The following is a 21,217-nucleotide window of genomic DNA, read 5'->3' on the forward strand; positions in this document are numbered from 1 at the left end:
TCACAATTTCCTTTGTAAGTTTATCTAAAGGCTTAAATTGGTTTGGCCGATTCTACCAGGCTTACATAAATATATTACTAGGTAAAAAAAAAAACTAATATAACGCTTTCAAAAATATAATTATATACAGTTTTTTGAACAATTTATTTATACGCTAAAAACTTTCATTGATTACATTTTCTGAGACAATATTGGTATAAAAGTTCCCAACCGCTGTTATTAACTCTACCTGTCATAGAACCATTTCAACAAAAAAAACTTCAAAAGAAACATTTAAGTACCCTTAATATTAACAAATTTCAAAAACATAATTTTTGGATGATAAAAAAATATCTTTTTTTTTAAATGATCTAATAATTTTTAATAATACTTACCTACTTTCTTTAGAATGGCAAACCAAAATTTTATTGAAAAAATTTATATTCAAAAACTTGGCTTCAACGATTTAAACAGTTTTTGTTTGCAATTCCTTTTGTTATGTATCAAATTATAAATTATGTATCAAAGATTTAGTTTTTAGTTTATTCGCCAGTTTTTATTTCAATTTTTAAAGAAAAATGCGATTAAAATTCAAATCCCAAGAAATTATATTTTTTTGTATTACCTTGTTCACTCCAAGTTTTTTGCTTTTTTTTGTTTGTCCTTTTTTGTCATAAAAAGTCGAAATATAGATTTTCTTGAACATTTCAAAAACTACCAAAAACAACGCCTATGCCATGGATAAAAGAAGTTTTTAAAACTCAATTTGACGTTTGATTATATTAATTGTGAAGTAAATTGAAAAATTCATGTGAATCCGGATAGTAAAAAGGTGAATACGGGAGGTGTGGCTCATTTGTATCCTTAAGTGCCTAGCCTATACGGTTAAAAAACGCTTTATTTTATACCTTTCCCCAGCATTTCATATGAGTCCTGAATTCCTCAGTTAGTTCAAATATACATTAATACCTACAAGCTACAAGTTTCCCGAGTGTAAGTTCACTAGATGTGAACTGTGCAGTGTCAAAAATTAGATTTTTTTATGATGAGTTTGAATCCAAAGTCACGTTTATGAAATTGTTGAATATTAACAATTCAAAAACGTGTTTTTTGGGTACATTTGACGTCGAAACACATCTCCGTAATTTTTTTTTGCAAAACTACTTCTAGTATTTTAAAGAATACGCAGATAATGTGCTTTTACTTTTTTGACTATGTTTCTTAACAATTTTTTTTTTTTTATTCAATTCCAGGTGATCTAAATGACGATGCCACTGACTTACGTTATGGATTGCCTTTGGCCCACATTCGTGGCATTGATAACCAATTACTTTCATTGAACACCTCCCCCCAACTGCCATCACACAAAGCCTGTGTCGGTGGTGCTAATGCCAGTGGCGCCTATGGCATTCATCACCATCAACAGTCTCATCACCAACAACATCAGCAACAGCAGCAACAACAACAACAAAATCATCATTCCCATCATCACCATTTGCATGGTAATCATCTGAGTTACTCGGCACATTTCCGCAGTTCCGTAGACAATGGATCACCTAATTCATTGTCCCAGCAACACCAGCAATACCTTTCGGCAGCGGCCGCGCAAGAACACCAACATCAGCAGCAATCGATGATGGTGGGACATATTCTGCATCGCCAACAGCAGCAACAACAGCAACAACTACCCAGCCCTTCGGATAGGGATTACACAAGTCCGTCAATAGTAGCCAGCATGGCCCTAATTCAACAGCACCAACATCACGAGGCTAATAATGCGTCATCGGGAATTGGAAGTAATGTCGGCTTTGGCAATCAAAATCACATTTTGCATGAGAAAACTTCGAAATCATCTAATCACTACTTTGAGGATAATTCAGGACTTGGTGAGGCAATCGGTGGTGGCGGTGGCTCGGGAGAAACTACTGAAGGTGATTACGCCGACGAATCAATGTCGGCAAACGGTGATAACAAGGAGAATGGCTCATCGGCAGCCATTGATGTGACAACACCATCTCCTCCGCTAAGTATTGGCGGTGGCGCTGGCGGAGAATCAGGACTAAAAAGAAAATCATCATCGTCGCCAGCGTCCTACGATGATTTGGATGAGAATAATGAGACGATGGCTCACAACAGTAAACTGTTGAATGGAAATGATGACCAGGTTACTGGTAATGACCCGTCCACAATGGCAGATTGCTCAAAACTTGGCCCCAATTATGGTGAATATATAAGAGCGAGAAGTTTTGATGAGATGCAACAACAGCAACAACATCAATTACATCATAGTGGTGGCGGCGCTAGTGACGCTCATCAATCTCCACCACCTCTTATGCACCAGCATCATCTTCAACACCAGCAACAACAACAGCAGCAACAGCGACAATTGGATGAGTTTCGTTCGGCGGGAATTATACCAGAACAACCGGACAGACTGAATGACAATGACAGTGTTGTCAATGGCAGTTGTGCTTCTAGCGAGGACTTGAACCAGACGAATTCTAGTGAACAGGGTGAGAAGATCACATCGGGAAGTGATGATGAGGGTGAGTTGATGCCTTTTTTTTTTTACTAAAAGTGCAAGTTTTCTAGTAACCCGTGACGTAAAAAAAAAGTGGGATGAACTGTCCAACAAAGGGTTTTTGTGCCTTAAACTGCTTAATAAAGTTGTTCGTTCATAGTCAGTTTCCTCAATATATTAAAAAGGGGCTTTAAAAGATTGATATTTTTTTTTATTTGATAACGTCTTATAAACAGGACTATAGCTGTGCATAATTTCAATCACTTTTGTAGTTACAATTTTGAGATAATGGTAAAATAAAGTTCTATTTTTCAACAGGTTATATCTTTTGACCTAGAGCAGATAAAAATTAAATTTAACTTTATTAAGCATTCTGATAATATTACCTTCCATTTGATATAACACACATAACGGTACATTCATTACAAGCTAAACAATGTTAAATTAAAAAACTTCAGAAATACCTCAAAACACCTGTGGAAATCTGTTGCCCATTATTCTTAGTTTGAAATTTCGACATGGTTAGCTTTAAAAAATTCTTACTTTTATTGTAGCCATCGTAGAAATATGATTGAAGCGTCATAAAAAAGGAGAAATGATAAGCTTTCATATGATATAAAATTTATTATAGGTTGTCATAGAAAAAAATTGATTTAATGGCGTGAGAAGATAGAAAACATTGATATTTTTGCTTTTTTTGATGAAAACTGATCGTCGCACAGACATGATCGATATAAATATTTTGAACTGAAACAATAGGCTTTCAGATGGTTTAAAATTTATTATAGGTTGTTATATAAAAAAATGGATTTTTGGTTGATGGAAGTAATTTTTTTACTTTTTTCATAAGAAATTATCTTTTTGCGCATTGTAAAAATTTTAAAATTGTTTTATTCTCTAAAAGAAATATTTGGTATAACTTTTTGTGTAAGCTTTTCAAATTAAAAAAAAATTAATATAATGAGAAAAGAAAAAAAAGGTAATTTTTTTTAGCTTTTTCTTGTAATTTATGATTGTTTGGAATAAATGCTTCAACTGACTCATTTTAAACAAAAGCACACAACCTGTTTTATTACGACATTATCACGTAAAATCATCGTCTATAAACAGGCTTTACAGACAACCACCTTTTTTTTTTTGTTACTTGCGTCACGGGTGGGAAAAATGATTGCAATTTGACGAAAAATACAAAATTTCATCTGGAAAACTTTTGTTTTCTTCACTGTTTTTTTCATTTTTCCAAAGCTCAAGATGACTCCTGTTCGAAGAAGAAACATCGTAGAAATCGAACGACATTTACCACCTATCAGCTGCATGAATTGGAACGAGCGTTCGAAAAGTCCCACTACCCTGACGTGTACTCTCGCGAGGAATTAGCTATGAAAGTGAATCTCCCAGAAGTTCGAGTGCAGGTGAGTGCCAGTCACCCTTTCCCTCCCCTTTTAATTTATTACATGTAATAAAAACCCACATATGAATACCAAAACAATAATAACGGTACCTGAAATTTATTTCGAACAAAGGATAATCGCGTATTTTTATGAGGACATAATACAAAACACAAAAGTATCAAAAAACATTTTTATAGGCATTCGTTCGATGTTCGATTTTATTTGTTTTACCTGGTTTTGAGCTTTGATATAGGTTATAATAAAATGTACCTTTTTTTTCGAGACCTAGAGGCATAAAAAGTGTTATACTTTTTCACATGCGACACATATTCGTTACTTGCTAAATTTTTTGTTTGTTTATTTTTTTTTATCGAATCAAATTTAGTGGGTTAAGTTTAGGAATAGTTTGTATATACATTATTTTTGTTGAGTACATGAATGTGAAATAAAAATGTTATTTATGCATATGTAAATGCATTGCTGGGGTTTAATAAATGAAATTTATTTGATGTTGTCCTTTACTTCAAGATAATAAAATCAGTCGGGAATAGTTAGTAAGGCAGAAGACTGTCAAATTGGTTAATACACTTTTAATGATAAAAATAAAACAAGCTTATAAATCTTTCATATAAAATATTGTAATTTGAACGATCGAAATTGAAAATGGATAACCCAAAATGTATCCTAAAGCAGTTTTAGTATCAACAAATAAATTTCTGATCACGAAGTTTTTTATTTTTTGTTTAAATATTCCTGATTAATTTAATGAAAAACGAATCGAAAGGAATTATTGCCATTATTGTATAATCGGTAAAAAGTGCATTTATCATAAGTTTTATAGACATGAAGGTTATAAAAGTTTTTGCGATAAATAACCCGAATATATTTTTATATTTAGAAAATCAAAATGCTGAGCTTTTGAACTAAAAATAATTTGCATATCTAATAAAATTCATCTACATTTTTTTGTTGGAAAATCAATTTAAGTTTTCGTACTTAACCGTTTATGATAACCTAAGGTATATTTATATTTATCATTGATTAAATTTTTGTTTATGATTTCTGGCAAAAGTAAAAGCCTCTTGACACAGTAGATGAAAATAATTAATTATCACAAAAATAGTGTTTTTCAAAGTTCAAAAGTCGATATCTCAAAAACTTTGCAACGTTAGAAACATTGTAATGCTAATTTCAATTTAATAAACTCAAATTCCAATAGAAAAGAATAATTTGGTTTTTATGGAAAAATATTTCTCGCCAATATCACAATTGATTACGAAAAAATCCATCTTAAAAATCGTTTTTTTTTTTGTTTTTTCAATTTTTTTCAATATTTTCTGAAATAAAAGTGTAGTTTTTCTACATAATCATAAATTTAAAAGTTTTAATCTGAATAATAGTATTCCAAAACTTTTCAAAAATCAAAAGTTTTATCGGTAACTTTTTTGATTGAAAAACAAGCTATTTTTTCAAATTATAAGTAAAAGCTCAAAAAATAAGTAAAAAACATAACAAAGTAATATTAAACCATGCTTTGTTAAAATCTAACTATTTTTGTAAAAGATAAAAATAAAAAAACAAAAAATCGTGTTCTTGCATTTTTCTCATTATTTTTGAGGTTATAGGTAGGTATAAAAAAATGGTTTGAGTAAAGTTGTAGATCTTTTTATTATTTACAACTTTTGCATTAAATTTTTTCGATAGGAGATCTACTTTTAACAGAAATTATAAAAAAAAACCGATTTTTGTAACCCACTCCACTTTTTCGCCCACCCACCCCCTTTTCCCCAATTTCTTTTTAGGGCAATTTATTTTTCCCCTTTTTCATACACCATTTATCCTTTTTTCCCACCACCCGAATGCTGATAATAATGATTATTTCAACTTTTTCCCTCTTGAAACTGGATTGGCATTGATCTACATATTAAGAAAATACACATTAGTTCAACTTTGGTAAAAAAAATTCAGTGAAAATTTACGTTTACACATATCGCTGGCTGAGAATTATAGGGTTGTATGTCAACTCAACTTAGTTTTGAGAAAATCGATTTCAAAGTTTTTTAAGGCTGGTTTTTGGATAAAATAGTTACATAGCAGTAAAGTATTGATGCAATCTTATAAAGGACCCTAAAAAAATCATAAAACCATGAAAAAAACATTAATTTCACCACAAAAAAGGATTCTATGAGCATTTTCAAAAAATGACATGGAACCTTTTTATGAAAAAATTTGTAAAAAAATTTGAAAAAGGTTCTATGTTCAACATAGAACCTTATAGTTATAAAGAGCTTACATGTAATAAATTCATTTTATATGAAAAAAGTGACTTCATCGTGAAATAGGCTTTGATTTAATTTAATTTTATTCAAGTTTTGCACAAAACAGTCAAAATCTATTTTAAATAACAGAACAAAATACCACAAATCACGTTGTTCCATTTATAGAAAACAACAATTCCTACTTTTGTTGAATTAGGTACACAGAAAAAAGACATGCTAAAAACATTTAGAATTTGTATTAAATCAATCGGATTTTTGCATGCTTTTTTGCCAGAAAGACAGTCGTCTTAAACAATCATCTACGGTACAAAATTTATGCCAAAAAGTTTGTTTAATCTTTTTATTTTAATAAGTACATAAAATTAATAAAAAATCATTTCGATCTCAGCAGTTTTCTACACTTTTATTAAAATGAAGTTCACTTTGATTTTAAAAATGTTTAAACAAATTTTACTTATTTTTATTAGAAATCTTATTAATTTAAGAGGATTGGATTTTAGAGGAGTATCATCTTGATTCTAAGTTGCTTATTTGTCTCCATGTATAACGTAAGTAAATTTGCTTCAAGTTAGAAAAAAGTTTTATTCGATGAAACTTTTAATAGAAATAAACTAATATTATAATTGTAAAGATGAATAACGAAGAGTTCACTACGGTTAGTAGAGTAAAAGCTTGGCCTTTGAAAAAAAAAAAAAAATACTGAATTTTCCAAATACCACTAAAAATTAGTTAATTTTTTGTTTTTTTTTTGGGTACTAAGGTGACTCCTTTTATTTAAAGTTAAGAAATCTTTAACTTTTGGTTTGGTGTTTCTTTAACTTTTGGTTTATTAATACGAACTATGAAATTCCCAACCTCGATTATGAAAAAAAAGTTTTCAAAAAATCACTTCCAATTCTTGGCACACAAAGAACATTATTTTAATTTAATTATGATGTAAGAATATCTAGGTTGGATAGTACAAATTTTTTGGTTTAAAGAGTACAGAACGAGATACAAAAATTCTTTGCTGCTAAGCAAAAGCCCGTCCGCTAACTTGATAGTCGATAGTTGATAGTCAAAAACGACGAATTATGGAGCAAAAACATCGTTTTTGACTGTCATTTATTGACTATCAAGTTAACCGACTCCATCCCTGTTGTACAATACCAGCAAAAACATCAAAAGATCTTTTATTTTTACTTTAGTTAGAAAAAAGATCATTTCCATAAGATTTCATTTTTAAAAATTTGCGTAAAAAAGTTCTATGTAACTTAATACAATGTATTTTTTTGTTTGAAAAAATCAGTAAAAAGGTTCTATGTTGCAATTTGAATAACATAGAACCTTATTATATTAATACATGTATGTGAAATCATGAAAGTTGTATGTCTTTTTTACCTGTGCCGTCGCCATTAATTTTTTTCTAATTTTTTTTTTAATTTTATCTAAAAGCCGTTGAAATTACGAAAATTTTGGTGTATAAAACTCATTTTTTGTATTTTGTATGAAATACACCCTTATAATTCTCAGCCAGCGATATGTATGTTCAAATACCTATATCTATAACCTAAAATTTTATTTTAAATAAAATATTAATTTTTCGATTTTGATAGATTTTTGAAAAATGGTCTATTTTTAAGTGACAATTTAGTAGAATTTTTTTATTTCAATATAACACATATAGACCAGTGCCGATGCCTTCAAAAACATTAAAAAGTTCAAAAAAATCATAGTAGGATGAAACCCATTGGAAAAGGAGGTGAATATGATGGAAATTAAAGGAAAAATAAATTACGGGCGAGCCGATTTCAGGAAGTGGGTGGGTTGAGTTTTTAATGGTAAAAAATGGTATATCTCGATTTCCGGCAAAACTACAAGTCCTATAGAAATAAGTTGTATGACAAAGTTGTAGGAAGTTGTAGGTAATAAAAAGATCTACAGCTTTTGCATCAACAATTTTTTCACATAACCTCAAAATTTATGTGAAAAATTAAAAAAATCCGAGTTTTTGGTTTTTTATTTTTATCTTTTTCAAAAACAAAAATTTTTCTACGAAATTTGGTGAAAAATTACCTTATTATGTCCCAAATACACTGTAATTTATTTGATTTAAAATATTAATTTGTTCAACTTATTTTGACTTAATACCAAAAAAACACCCTAATTTTCAATCGAAAATTCACGTGTCAAAATATCAGCTTTTTTCAAAAAGTCGGTGGGCAGTTCGTTTGTTAAAATGTCTATTTTCTGATGGTGTAAAAAAAAATTTACATTAGTATACTTTAGAACATGTTTTAGTAAAATGCAAAAAATGAAAAAAGCTGGAATTCGAAAAATTTTTTTTATCATTGTTTACAATTTTGCCCTATTTATTCAAATTTACACTTTAATTACTCAAAAAACGTAGGATTTCATGTAATATTGGTTAATGTTACGGTTCTTGAGTAATTTAAGTGAAAATTTTAATAAATAGTCTAAAATTTTAAATAATGATAAAAAATTTTCGAATTCAAGCTTTTTGCTTTTACCGAGAACATGTACTATGGTATACTAATGTAAATTTTTGTTTACACTATTGGAAAGTAGAGATCTTAACGAACAAAATACCCACCGATTTTTTGAAAAAAGCTGATATTTTGACACGTGAATTTTCGATTGAAAATTAGGGTGTTTTTTTGGTACTAAGTAAAAAAAAAGGTTAAAAATTAATATTTTAAATCAAATAAATTACAGTGTGTTTGGGACATAATAAGGTAATTTTTCACCAAATTTCGTAGAAAAATTTTTGTTTTTGAAAAAGATAAAAATAAAAAACCAAAAACTCGGATTTTTTTAATTTTTCACATAAATTTTGAGGTTATGTGAAAAAATTGTTGATGCAAAAGTTTTAGATCTTTTTATTACCTACAACTTTGTTGTACAACTTTTTTCTATAAGATTTGTAGTTTTGCCGGAAATCGAGATATACCATTTTTTACCATTAAAAACTCAACCCACCCACTTCCCGAACTCGGCTCGTTTGTAATTTATTTTTCCTTTAATTTTCATCATATTCACCTTTTTTCCAGTGGGTTTCATTCTACTATGATTTTTTTTGGTTTCAAAAATTATCGACCCTGGTCTAATACTTTAAAAACTATTTTGATGCTTGGTTCTTGGCTCGGGTCTTAAGAGGATAGAATATTTTTGAGGTATTGCAATTATCTGAAGTTCTTACGATTTTGATTAAATTTGGTCTACTTAATGGTCTACGTGATTTTAATAGAACTGCTTTTTTGTTCTTCCTCAAAAAATTCAAATAGTGTCGTTGCCGTTGTTGGCTTAAATAATATTTTTTTGGTTAATCATTTACAATGTCCTTAAATGGCATTATTAAAAAATTATAAAAGTGGCATAAAAAACAATTCTGTACTTTTTTTTGTTTGTTTTAAAATCTTAACCAAGAGATTTATTTTCTTATGATAAGCTAACATAAAAGGTTCTTTGAACTACATAATAAAGTTCGGGCAAGCCAGTCATGTCATTTGATTACTTCGACAGGAAAATTTTTTTAGAAAAAAAAATTTAAATCGTTGAAGTGGTTTTTTAAATAAATAATTTTTTTAACACACACACAAAGCAAATTTATCGGTCGTTTGGATAGTATTTGGGTATGATTTTTGGCTGACCGGATTCCTTAAACAAATGCACCACGGGCATTTTGTTTATTACACTGTGATAGTTCAAAAAGCCGACAGAGGGCTCTCATGTCTACTAACGATAATTCGAGTTTGCTGAACAAGATGTCGTACTTAGTTTTTTTGGATTAGGTCAAATAAGAAAGATTTTTGCGCTTAAAATTTTGTTTGTACATGCCAAAAATGAGGCTATAAAACACCATATATTTTCTAATTTTTGATTTTTTATCTATGTAAAATGATGGAAAATCAATTTTTTTTTTGAAGTATTATACGTAAGACAAGTTTTTAAAAAAAAATCTGTCGAATGGCTATTTAAATCATTATTTTATGGAAAAAAACGTCGATTTTTCTTACATTTTTTAACTATAAAGGTACAAATGTATGCGAAAACTCAACATTTTTATGTAGACACCTTTTATGTGTTAGTACTCTGGAATATTATACATATGTAGATGCAGATATTTAATTAAAAAATCAGGCATGGTATCAATATTTTAATTTAAATTCTTTCAATTTGTTTAAAAATTAAAACATATTTACTATTACTTCCATCTGCATACTGCATTATATGAGCTTACATACACAACACATAATATATTTGTCAGTCCATCTCTAACTTAAGGGGGTTTGTCACGCTTATCTGTTTTGACTCCTTTAACGGTAATCTATTTTTTATTTATTTTTTTAGCTACTTGAGCCCATGAGTGTTTTGCCCCCTTCCGATCTTACCTGATATTCTAGAATATTTTTTTTCTTAAGGTTCAAACCCTTAGGATTCATTCTCTCACAAAAAATACTCTTGAATATCCAACTTTCATTATAAAAAAGAATAAGTTAAAAACTTTAAATATCTCACGGTAAAAAGTGCAACTTACTTTTAACATAAACGGTAACGATTTGTTGAAAAATTCCATATTTTATCCTGAAATTCAAGATCAAATCGTTGCCACCGAGTGCTGCATTTTAATTTAAGTAATACGAAAAATATTAGAAAAATTGAAGAAAAATCGATGAATTTTTCCATGAAAATAATGATTTAAATAGTCTTTCGACAGATTTTTTTTCAAATACCTTTTTTTTACGAATAATACTTCCAAAAAAATAGATTTTTCATTATTTTACATCGATAAAAAATCAAAAATTAGAAAATATATGGTGTTTTATAGCCTCATTTTTGGCATGTGCAAACAAAATTTCAAAAGCAAAAATCTTTCTTATTTGACCTAATCCAGAAAAACTAACTACGCCATCGTGTTCTGCATACTCGAATTATCTTTAGTAGATATGAGAGCCCTCTGTCGGAAAAAAAAAGTTCCATTTTCGAACACAGTGTTATTAAACGTTAACTTTTCTTTTAACTTAAACTTTTTTTAATATTTAAGTTCTATTTAGTATAGAATAAACAAAATTTTAAGGCAGTATAAAAATTAAAATGAATCTAAGAAACCGTTAAGTTTGGTGAAAGGCTTTAAAGTTAAGAATTATTCTTAATCAACGTTGATTTAAATCTAGGAATTCATTAAATTTTGTACGAAAGAGCTGTTAGAGGTTGCTTAAAGCTAATCAATTTAAAGCTTCTTCTTCCTTTTAACTAAGGTCTAATTTCTAAAAAGAAAAAAAAACAATTTTTGCTATTTATCCGTTCGGAGATAGTTCCGAAAGGATAGCCCGTTTCGATAAATAAAATATAAAAAATTCTCCGATTTCAAACAAATCGGAAAAAAATTTCTTTGAACGGATACCTCGATAGGGCTGAATTTCAAGCTATTGATTCTCTTAGTCTTAAAGATATTAATAATTTTCAAACTTATTCCGAGTCGTTTAATCATTAGTAAAAAAGTAACGCATATTACCGACAACACTTTATCAAAAAAAAAAAATATGCATCTGGGTTTTTCTGATATTCATCAAGCCATCCAGATGATTGCCATAATTTGCTTTGTCATCTCATACAAATGACAAATGAGCAATTGCAAAAATAGAAATAGAAATAGAACAACACATAAACACATTTCCAATCACATTTATAACCTAAACGAATCGAGTTGATCCCCACTTAATGATTTATATTGTTTGCAAATAAAATTTATTCCCTCCGATTTTTCATGCGCTGGATTACACCCGAAAATCCTTTAGATAGATTATTTATTATAGAGAAACAAAACATTGCAAACAGTCAAGCGAAAAATTCAATTTGAAGGTGTGACCGCAGCCATATGGTTTTACTTCGAAGATGAAGAAGGACCTTTATCTTGATGTGGATGGTTTGTATCCTTGTCATCGAGATATAGACAACTAAAACGATGATGATGCCGTCGTCGTCGAGGACGACAACGAAGACAACGATATGACGACAACGATGTCTGGAGAAACCATTTTCTTCATCCATTTATCTAATAAAGAGCCAAGATATAGATAATATACGAAACATCATAATGTTATACTCTAATGGAATTTTCCCCCTTTTTGTATCCACTTGTGTCGGTGTAGGGGTTGACATTGTTTTCTTCACCCTTTCCATAGTACAATGCAATCCGTCCTTACTTTGGGTCTTTCTCACTCGATGATGATGATGATGATGATGGTGGTAATAAATGTGAACGACGGCAATCATTTGCTCCGTTAAACACAATCAAATGTTTCTATTCTCGTCTATTAGATGAATTTATGTGCGTCCAGTTCATGGCTATTAGTTTGTATATAACCCTTTTGAGTTAAGGGCAAATGCGGTAGGCTTCAAAGTTATAATCTAACTTTCATTAGTTTTCCTTTCTTTGACATTCAAGTGCGGCGGCGGCCTCACCAACTTATTAGCTATGGTTTATTCTGTTGATATAACGCTGATATAGCTGACATAGGCTGAAGGCACCTAGAGAAGAAAGAAAAAAGGGTTAATTAAGATGACGTCAAGCTGAACAGCAATAAGATTGATTAAGCGTTTGTTAATTAGTTTAATATTAAGTTGAATTTGTTTCAAAAGGAAAAACAATTGAGGTAAATATTCCATGTCGAGTCGTCCTTTAGTAATTTTGTGCTTTATTTAATTCACATTTGTCGAAAGGAAATGAGGGAGAAAATGTGTATGAAGACGTAAAAGAAAATATATCTAACATTTGCAATTCCTTATAAATGATGAGAAATATATTTCCAAAGGAGAGCATAGGTAAGTATCCCCTTTAAATTGAATTTCCGATAATATGATATTTTTATTTATATCTTTTTTATCGAATTGCACCTAATGAAATAGGGAGAGAAAAGGAATGATTTTTGTGTTCTTATTGAATTTTTTTGATAAACAAAAAATAAACATAAGCGATATGAAAAAGGAAGGTTAAATAAATCGTTGACAAATTGAATTTCCCGAATTGTTTTTTGATGTGCTTTTTGCTTGGGGCTCATATCAGTTTTTGTGAGTAGTGAAAATGAATTCAAAGAATTGTAGATAATAATTATTTCAAAAAAATTTTTGCTCAAAGAAAATAAACACATGTCGTCTTTGTTTTGACAGTTTTGTCTTTGTTATCGCATCTCCATTAAGAAACTGAAAAATTTGGAAAAATTGTTAATAACACCAAAACGTTATATTTATTTACTTTATTTTTTTAAGATTCCATAACGGTATCCCTATAAGTTTTTAAATGAGATTATTCTTCGTTTCCATTATAAATAGTTATTATCAATGTAAAATAAGATATGAACGTTATTCCTGAGTATTCTGCAATATATTAAAATTACTTGAGTCTTTTAATGGAGGGGCGATATGCATTTTAAAAATAAAAAGATTATGTTTGCAGAAACAAAAGAGCTGAGCTGCAAACCTGAATACTTGTTTTTCTAGTTATAGCTTTATTTCTTTTGAGTCAAAAATGGTGGTTTAAATTTTTGTAGGAAGGTATTGTTATTTTTATTTAATCTAAAAAGGTAGAGCAATTTTGGGAGTAGGTTCTATACATTTTTAAAAACTATTCGGTACGGATTTTTTGGAAAAATTCTAGTGCTAGCTTCAAATGAGTGCCAAAAACCCAAATTTTAATACACCTACCGAGAGGTTTTTTCGGTGGGTTAAAAAAAATGCGGTAAAAATAACGTAGTCTTGGCAAAAAACTACTTATTTCTCGTTGCTAAAATCAACGTAGTTAAATTGTTTAAAATTACCGATTTAGAAGTTTATTTTAACTGACCACCTTTTTTATATTGATCAAGAATTTGGTTGAAATTTGAGATATTAGTAAAATTTAACCGAGAAAGTGGGTAAGATTAAACAATTTTCAATAACAGAGTCGATTCGTGTAATTTTAACCGGATTAGTTTGCAGATTCTATATTAACAATCTCCCTCTGTTAATTTTACACGAATTTTACGTTGTGTAATAAGCCGATGAGCTAATTTTTTTTTACAGAGCACGCACAGAAGAAACGCGTTTTTGTAATAGTTTCATATAATTTTTTTCGTAAAATACATAATTTTCCCCCAATTAAAAAAAAAACGAAAAAATATTTATTAAAACACCATCATTGGCAGCGTAGCAAATGTGACAATTCGGCCTTGGTTTCAATATTGAAGTTAAAAATAATAGTTGACATGTTAAGGGTCTTATAGGTTACGTGGAACATAAGCAAACATGAAGGAATTGAAATTTTATTATCGATTTAAGTTCTTATACTTTAATTCATCCATAAAATACTAGCTTCAACATTGTAAAGGCAAATCTACTACTGACCATATTTTACACTGCGACAGGCGATAGAGTCTAGAGCAAACCCTGATCAATTTCAAATTCAAATTCAATTTCATTTCTTACGGAACCTTCCATTGAACCACTTTTTTTATTTCTGATCATCTCTTAAATGGATAATTCAATTTCAATGAATTTATTTATACAAAAGCATATAGTCTGAACATAAATAAAGCTCAAAATGTTCATTTTTGGGTTAAAAAAATTCTGGAATTTTTTTTTGAACAATTTGGCACACCAAAACAGTTTAAATTTTTTTTTTTTAATGGGCACATTCAGGAAATATTAGCTACTAGATATTTAGGCAACGTCATTCTCTGAACGGAAATTTGAGAAAAAATTTCCTAAATTAGTTTGGATATGATGTTATAGTCAAATTTCGAAATTTCATTAAGAATTTTACAGATTGCATGGGGCAGATACCAAATTTCACTTAACTTTAATAAATAAATAATATTAATTATAACCGATAGTTAAACTTTTTACTCGTTTTTCACACAAATAGATTTAATTCTGTTAACGTTATTCTGTAATTAAAAACAATTAGCTTTCTTAAATTTTTATCGAAATTTTTTTTTGCCTAACTTTACAGTTAGCTTTCTAAATTGGAAGGATTTTTTTTTTACAGTTGACGATTGGCAAATCGAGAAATTACCTAAATATTTAGTCCCTAACGTTTTACAACCTGCCCAATAAAATAAATATATAAACACCTCGAAAGATTTTGAAAACTTTTTTTTATAAAAATCCCCTCTCCTAAGTTGATTATTTTTTTTTTTTGGCTTATGGAAGTACTGCATAAAATGAAGATTACATAATGGGCACATTTGCATTTTGTTCAATAGAGACAAAGAAGTAATAGCGACATTGTATTTCTTTTGTTTCATTAAGGTTTTCTGAGACATCATATTTTATAAACTCAATTCAATAGTAAGTTAAAGTAGCAAAAAACAAAAAGTTGCAAAAGAGTTACAGTTTGGATTTCAAAAACAATAATTAGCATTAAACTTACATTAAAATTAATACGCAAGTAATGAGTAACATGTAGCTTCATAAAAAACGTTTTAGTTGCACGTAGGACGTATGTAGATGGAAAACAAAAGAGTTGAGCAGCGAACTTGAATATTTATCGAAAATACACTATTGCTCATTAGTCATTATATTTAAGCTGTAAATGTTTAGTATTTGGAAAATAAATTAGGACAAACAAAGTATTCGAACTGTACAAATATTTTCGTATAGTTTTAAGCTTGGCAGCATTTTTTCATTTCTAAAAGGACTTGAAAATAAACTTTAAACATTAAAATTTTAAATTTTATATCAATTTTAAACACAAATACGACATTTATTCGTTTTAACAAAGTCGAAAATAAGAAAGAAAAAAATACTATCCTCTTTGTGTAGTAAAGTAGCCTTCTAAAAGACTTTTGTTTAGAATCAGTCTTGCTTGATTTCTAATTCTCGAAAATGGATACCAGAATATTAATAACATGAAATATTATTTATATTTAAAAACTCTTTTTTTTTATATCGAAGAATTCTCTAAGAAATAAACTTATACAAAAAAAAAATAATCCAGATATCAGTGACGCATTCCATCAACATGTGTAGAAAGGAATTCCCCCAAACTCATTCTTCATTGAGATCAAATTGATAGGCTTGTTAAGATCCCATCAATTTTTTTCATCTTCTTTAGATATTTATTCATATTAGAATTATTGTTACATGACATTTCCCCAGAATTTTTTTTTTTTTGAAATAGGTTTGTTATATACAAAAAAAGTGAACTCTAAATGAAAAACCACACATATAACCTCCAAACTCACTCTATCATATTACAATTAGTCGACCTGTCATCTTATATCGATGATGGCGTTGGCTATATACTTATATTTTGACATCAGGCTTAACTTGTCATACAAATTTGATTCATCCCAAAAAAAAAGCGCATTAACCTCTCTTAATTCTCTCAAGACCTTGTTTTGACAGTTTTTTTTTTTTTTTATTGTTCATTTTAATTTGACTTTATTTGATTAAGAGTCTCTCAAAAAATACAAAATACCTTATAAGAAGGTTTTATTTGATTGTAATCGTTGTAAGGTTTCGTGCGTTAGTCAACTTAACCAAAAAGAAACTCACAACTATGATACTTCGTTAATTAATTAAATTAAACTGTCGAATCGTTTGGTTTTCGTGGCAATAATAATTTCCGTTTTGAATAAATTTACATTTTTATCAACTAACAGACGACAGTCTTTTAGAACTCTATAGGTTATACGTCTCAATTTTAGGTTTTTGAATGAAATAAAAATGTGAACAATGTCACCCTTTCAAGCTTCAAATAATACCGTGTGACATGTTAAATTAAATGCCACCCTCATTCAACTCATTTCTCATATTCGTTTTACAAAAGAGAACCTCGATTTGCCGACGACGACATTTGAACAAAATCTAACTTCATGTTTGCATGCTGCTCAATTGCTCAGCTCAACTCAGCTTAACTATGAGCTTATAATACCTATATATTTTCTCTCTCTAGACCTTGTGTCTCCGGGCGATATGAATCTTAATAAATTCCTGAATTTCGAATTTGATTTCCATTTTTGTGTATTTGTGAATGTGTGTGTTTTTTTTTTTTCTACCAATGAATTTAATTGGAGTCGAATCAGAGTGGGAGGTTCATTTCATTTGGGAAAGCACACGCAAACTTCATTAGAAAACCTTTTCAAGGTAGTTACACAAATTATTGCAATTAATCATATTTCGCTTAGCGAGAATTGTGCTTGGATTTATTTTCATTTATTTTTGTTCGTTTTTTGTAAAGTGAATAATGTCCTGAAATTTGCTGTGAATAATTACCTAATAATGTATTTTATTTCAATTCGTGTTTTGTTGTTGTATATGAAAATTAACTACTTGCCGTTTTTAATGGTAATTAAATTAATTGAGCTTTATTTTTTGGAGGAATGAGTGAATGTGCGTATAATTGATGGAATAAGTTGGACTGCTCGTAAAGGAATTTGGGTTTCTTTATAGTCGTTTAAGAAGGAATTAAAAACTAACAGGTTGCTAGTTAGGCTAAAGGACTTTTTTATTTAAAGGGGTTTGATAGTTACCTAATTAGAAACGTTCTTTTAATGGTACAAAAATTAAGTTTAATTTGATTTATAGCAAACTGAAGTAAAGTTTGTAATAAATCAAATTTGTTAAGTTCCTTTGTACCCATTTTTTGATTTTTGTTACTTGATTCCATGAATAAATTAGAACTTGTGTGACTCTTTCCTTTTTTTTTGGGAAACATGAATACACTCACCCACCCACATATCAAACAAAAAAATGTATCTTTATTCTTTGTCATAATATAACCCCTTTCATGTATATCTTCAAAAAATCGAATGCTCCTTAACAGGCAAAATTTGCTTGAATAACCTCATAAATTTCATAAATTTCATAAACTATGTGCTCCATTTGAGACAGCGAAAATAATGCCGAAGCAATAAAATAGCTGCAGTTCCTTAAACGAAATATAAATTGAGACAAATTTATATTTCACCCTTTTTGCCTGTGGGAAAACATACCACCGCAGGGTTACCCTATATTTTCCCCACAACTTAACATAACCATCATTTCAGACGACATCATAGAGTTTCTTTTTTTTTTCAAGGGACAACAACTAAATTTCCCTAACAAGTTGAACATAAATATCCTTGTTGTTGCATTTTGTCAGTAATATTATGTTCAATTTACATGTATGGGAAAAATTCACCATCAGTTTTATTTTTTTTTCCAGGAAAAATAATAAAAAAAAAAACAAACATATAGAAAAGTTTCTGAGTGAAAGGGTTACAAAAGAAAGGACAATTGAATGTGAATATATTTCTCTTTTCAAGGAATAAGTTAAAATTGGATAACTCAATGTTATATTTTTTTTTTTATTTGTTTCGTCAAAGACGAAAAAATATAAGGCGCGACAAAGTTTTGTTTGGTTTTTTTTTTTTTTTTATTATTATTTTTTATTGGTGTGGTATATTATTGTGTTATGCTGCGGTTTCTTACTTTACTACACTATAGATATAAAAAATGCAATTTGACTTTAGTGGTGCGGCGCTGACAAACAAATTCAAATATCAAATTTCGTGATGTGATGTGGCAGCAAATCGGATTTTATTTCGTATATTTTATTGACTAAACATTAGAGAAAGATTTTTTTTTTTTGAAAAAAAAAAAAGAAAGGGGTAATAGTGGGTTATTTTGTTAAAAACAGGAATGGAGTTGGTAGTAGGTACTTGTAGCCATCAAGTTATTACATAGTTATGGAATCAAAAGTTTTTTTTTAGTGCGCGAGTAAAATGTATCATTAGATTGCATGTGTTTGGAAACCAGAAACTTTCAATTCAAACTAATAAGCTTATCTTTGACATATTGGCTAATTGCAAATATGTTGACAAAAAAAGTACTATTTTTCTTAGATTTAAAATCTATATATTTAATAAACTGCTTTTATTGCAACACACAAAACTTTTTGCCAGTTATTCTGTTAGCGGAAAGTAAGCTGTTTAATTGTCTTAAGAAATTTTTAAGACCAATAAATAAATATTAATGAGGAGACTTTTAACCGAAAATAGTAGCCCGAATATACAACCAAAACCCGTCGAGAAATAATGCACCTATATAATTTTGTATTCCCTTTCCAGCTTGAATTAGCCATTAATTATAGCCAGATTTACCTACCTGCAAAAAAGTATTAAACAGAAATTTTACATAATGTTACTCATTCTTCAAAAACAAAAAAGTATATATATAATTTTTTTCATATCCTTTTTTATTATTTACAAGTTACAATCAAATACATCTTTAAAGAGTCTTCACAAATACATCATCTAATCTTTTAAAAATTGTAGTTTCACAAATTTCATTATATTGTGAATGAAAAACAAAAGAGCTGAGTAGCAAACTTGAACGTTTAACTTGGCCCCAGTTATACAAAATTTAATACAGGTTTATGTTGTTTGGGTTTTGATTTGAAATCGCTACGAAAAGCACACACTATACCAATTTGAATCAGCTTGAATGTTGTTTGTTGAATCATTTGCAACAAATAAATGTTAAAGTCTTCAGCTGTTACAAGCTGCCCATCTTAGATTTTTACATAATGGCTCGAACACAGCTTTATCCTCATGCAAATAAGGTGCACAAATGTCCTTTTCACTTTGTGGTGGATTAAAAAATAATCTCAAAAATTCTAGCTAATTAGGTAAGTCCTAATTTTTTTCACAATCCAAAAACTTGTAGCTCGCATAATTTTTGAGTTATTGAATTTTCCATCTAAAAAATCTAAAGTTATTGAATATTTGATTTTTTTTTAATCATTAGAGCGGTTTAAAAAAATATTTGTTGGTTATAAGAAATTTAAAACAATTTTTAAACAAAGTATAACAAAAAAATTGGACAAAAGATGGACGATGGACCGTTAAAAAAAAATTAATTTATAAAATACCAAAAGTTTTATTTTTCATTTTTGCATAATAAATACATTTTCATTGAAATTTTCAATAAAATTATTTACGAGAAAGTAAGACTGTTTTTTTTTTAATTTCAAAACAAAACCTATATATTATTTTCAGCAGCAGGTAAACGTATTTTTTTAAACAAAATTGTTAGAGCCTCAAAAACGGCTCCTTTTCCACTTTGGTCATTGCGGGGCCTCACTTTTTTGCTTCATCATCTTATAATGTCATGGACCCATTGTTATCTTTAGTTCAATTTTTTTCACGAATCCTATAAACTTTATAGAACTTATGAAAGTAAAAAATATTTATCCCTGTTTTTGAACTTTTTTGTTAGCAGCAGTTGTGGCAAAAAAATGATTTATTTCCGTAAAAAAATATTCATAACTTTTTTTAATTAGTGGGATGCAAAAACAATTATAGAGAATTTCAAGCTTTACTAATGGATGCATATTTGTTTGATGACAGTAAAGAGATGAATGAAGATGAATTAAATCTGGAGGAGCATCAAACTACTGGGTAACCCATATACAATTTCATAAATGCACTGGATAATATTGAAAATTTTGTGTTTAATATAAACAGATTTGTTTTGGATAGTTTTATCGTATGTAAAATGATGTTAAGGATAAAACAATTTCTGGAATTTGTAAATTCGAATAGCTACCCAAACTAAAAACTAAAAAACCTTTATCGAAATCTTCAAATCGTTGCACAAAATTAGCTTTCCCATATAAGCAAACAAACAAAAAAAAAAACAACTAAAACCACCATTTTCTTTTGCAACACACTTAGCAAACAATCACAAAAGCGAATTGTCATCGTTCTGTGTGTAAACTTTTTGTTTAAAAATCCTCAAGGAGAAGAAACACACAAAAATTCAATTTCTCAAGATGAAAATTCCTTCAACTAACTATGTTGTATACAATTACATTTACACACCAACACACTGAAAAATAAAAAAATAAAAAAACCTTCTAACTTCACTACAACTACAATTTTGATTCTACTAATACATAAGGACTTACACTTGCTACACAGAGAATAAGATTGAGAGCTCTGAGGGAGCTTATCGTAAAGACTCTGTCATTTTCAATTTACCCTTAAATTGGTTGTATTGTTAGACGGTACGTTAAGCAATTC

The 21,217-nt window shown here is 29.1% G+C and overlaps 1 protein-coding gene across 2 annotated transcripts in view; it reads left to right on the plus strand.

The window, feature by feature from the left end:
- LOC129921197 (retinal homeobox protein Rx) overlaps positions 1–21,217 on the plus strand; it is a 101,556-nt gene that overhangs the window by 26,478 nt on the left and 53,861 nt on the right. Inside the window, exons 3-4 of one of the 2 annotated variants that reach the window (XM_056002925.1) lie at positions 1,233–2,525; positions 3,746–3,912. In XM_056002925.1, the coding sequence (XP_055858900.1) occupies positions 1,233–2,525; positions 3,746–3,912 (1,460 nt within the window). The remainder of the gene's footprint in view (positions 1–1,232; positions 2,526–3,745; positions 3,913–21,217) is intronic. The other variant, XM_056002926.1, reaches the window with a different exon arrangement.

Source organism: Episyrphus balteatus, chromosome 1, assembly GCF_945859705.1.
Source record: "Episyrphus balteatus chromosome 1, idEpiBalt1.1, whole genome shotgun sequence".
NCBI lineage: Eukaryota > Metazoa > Arthropoda > Insecta > Diptera > Syrphidae > Episyrphus > Episyrphus balteatus.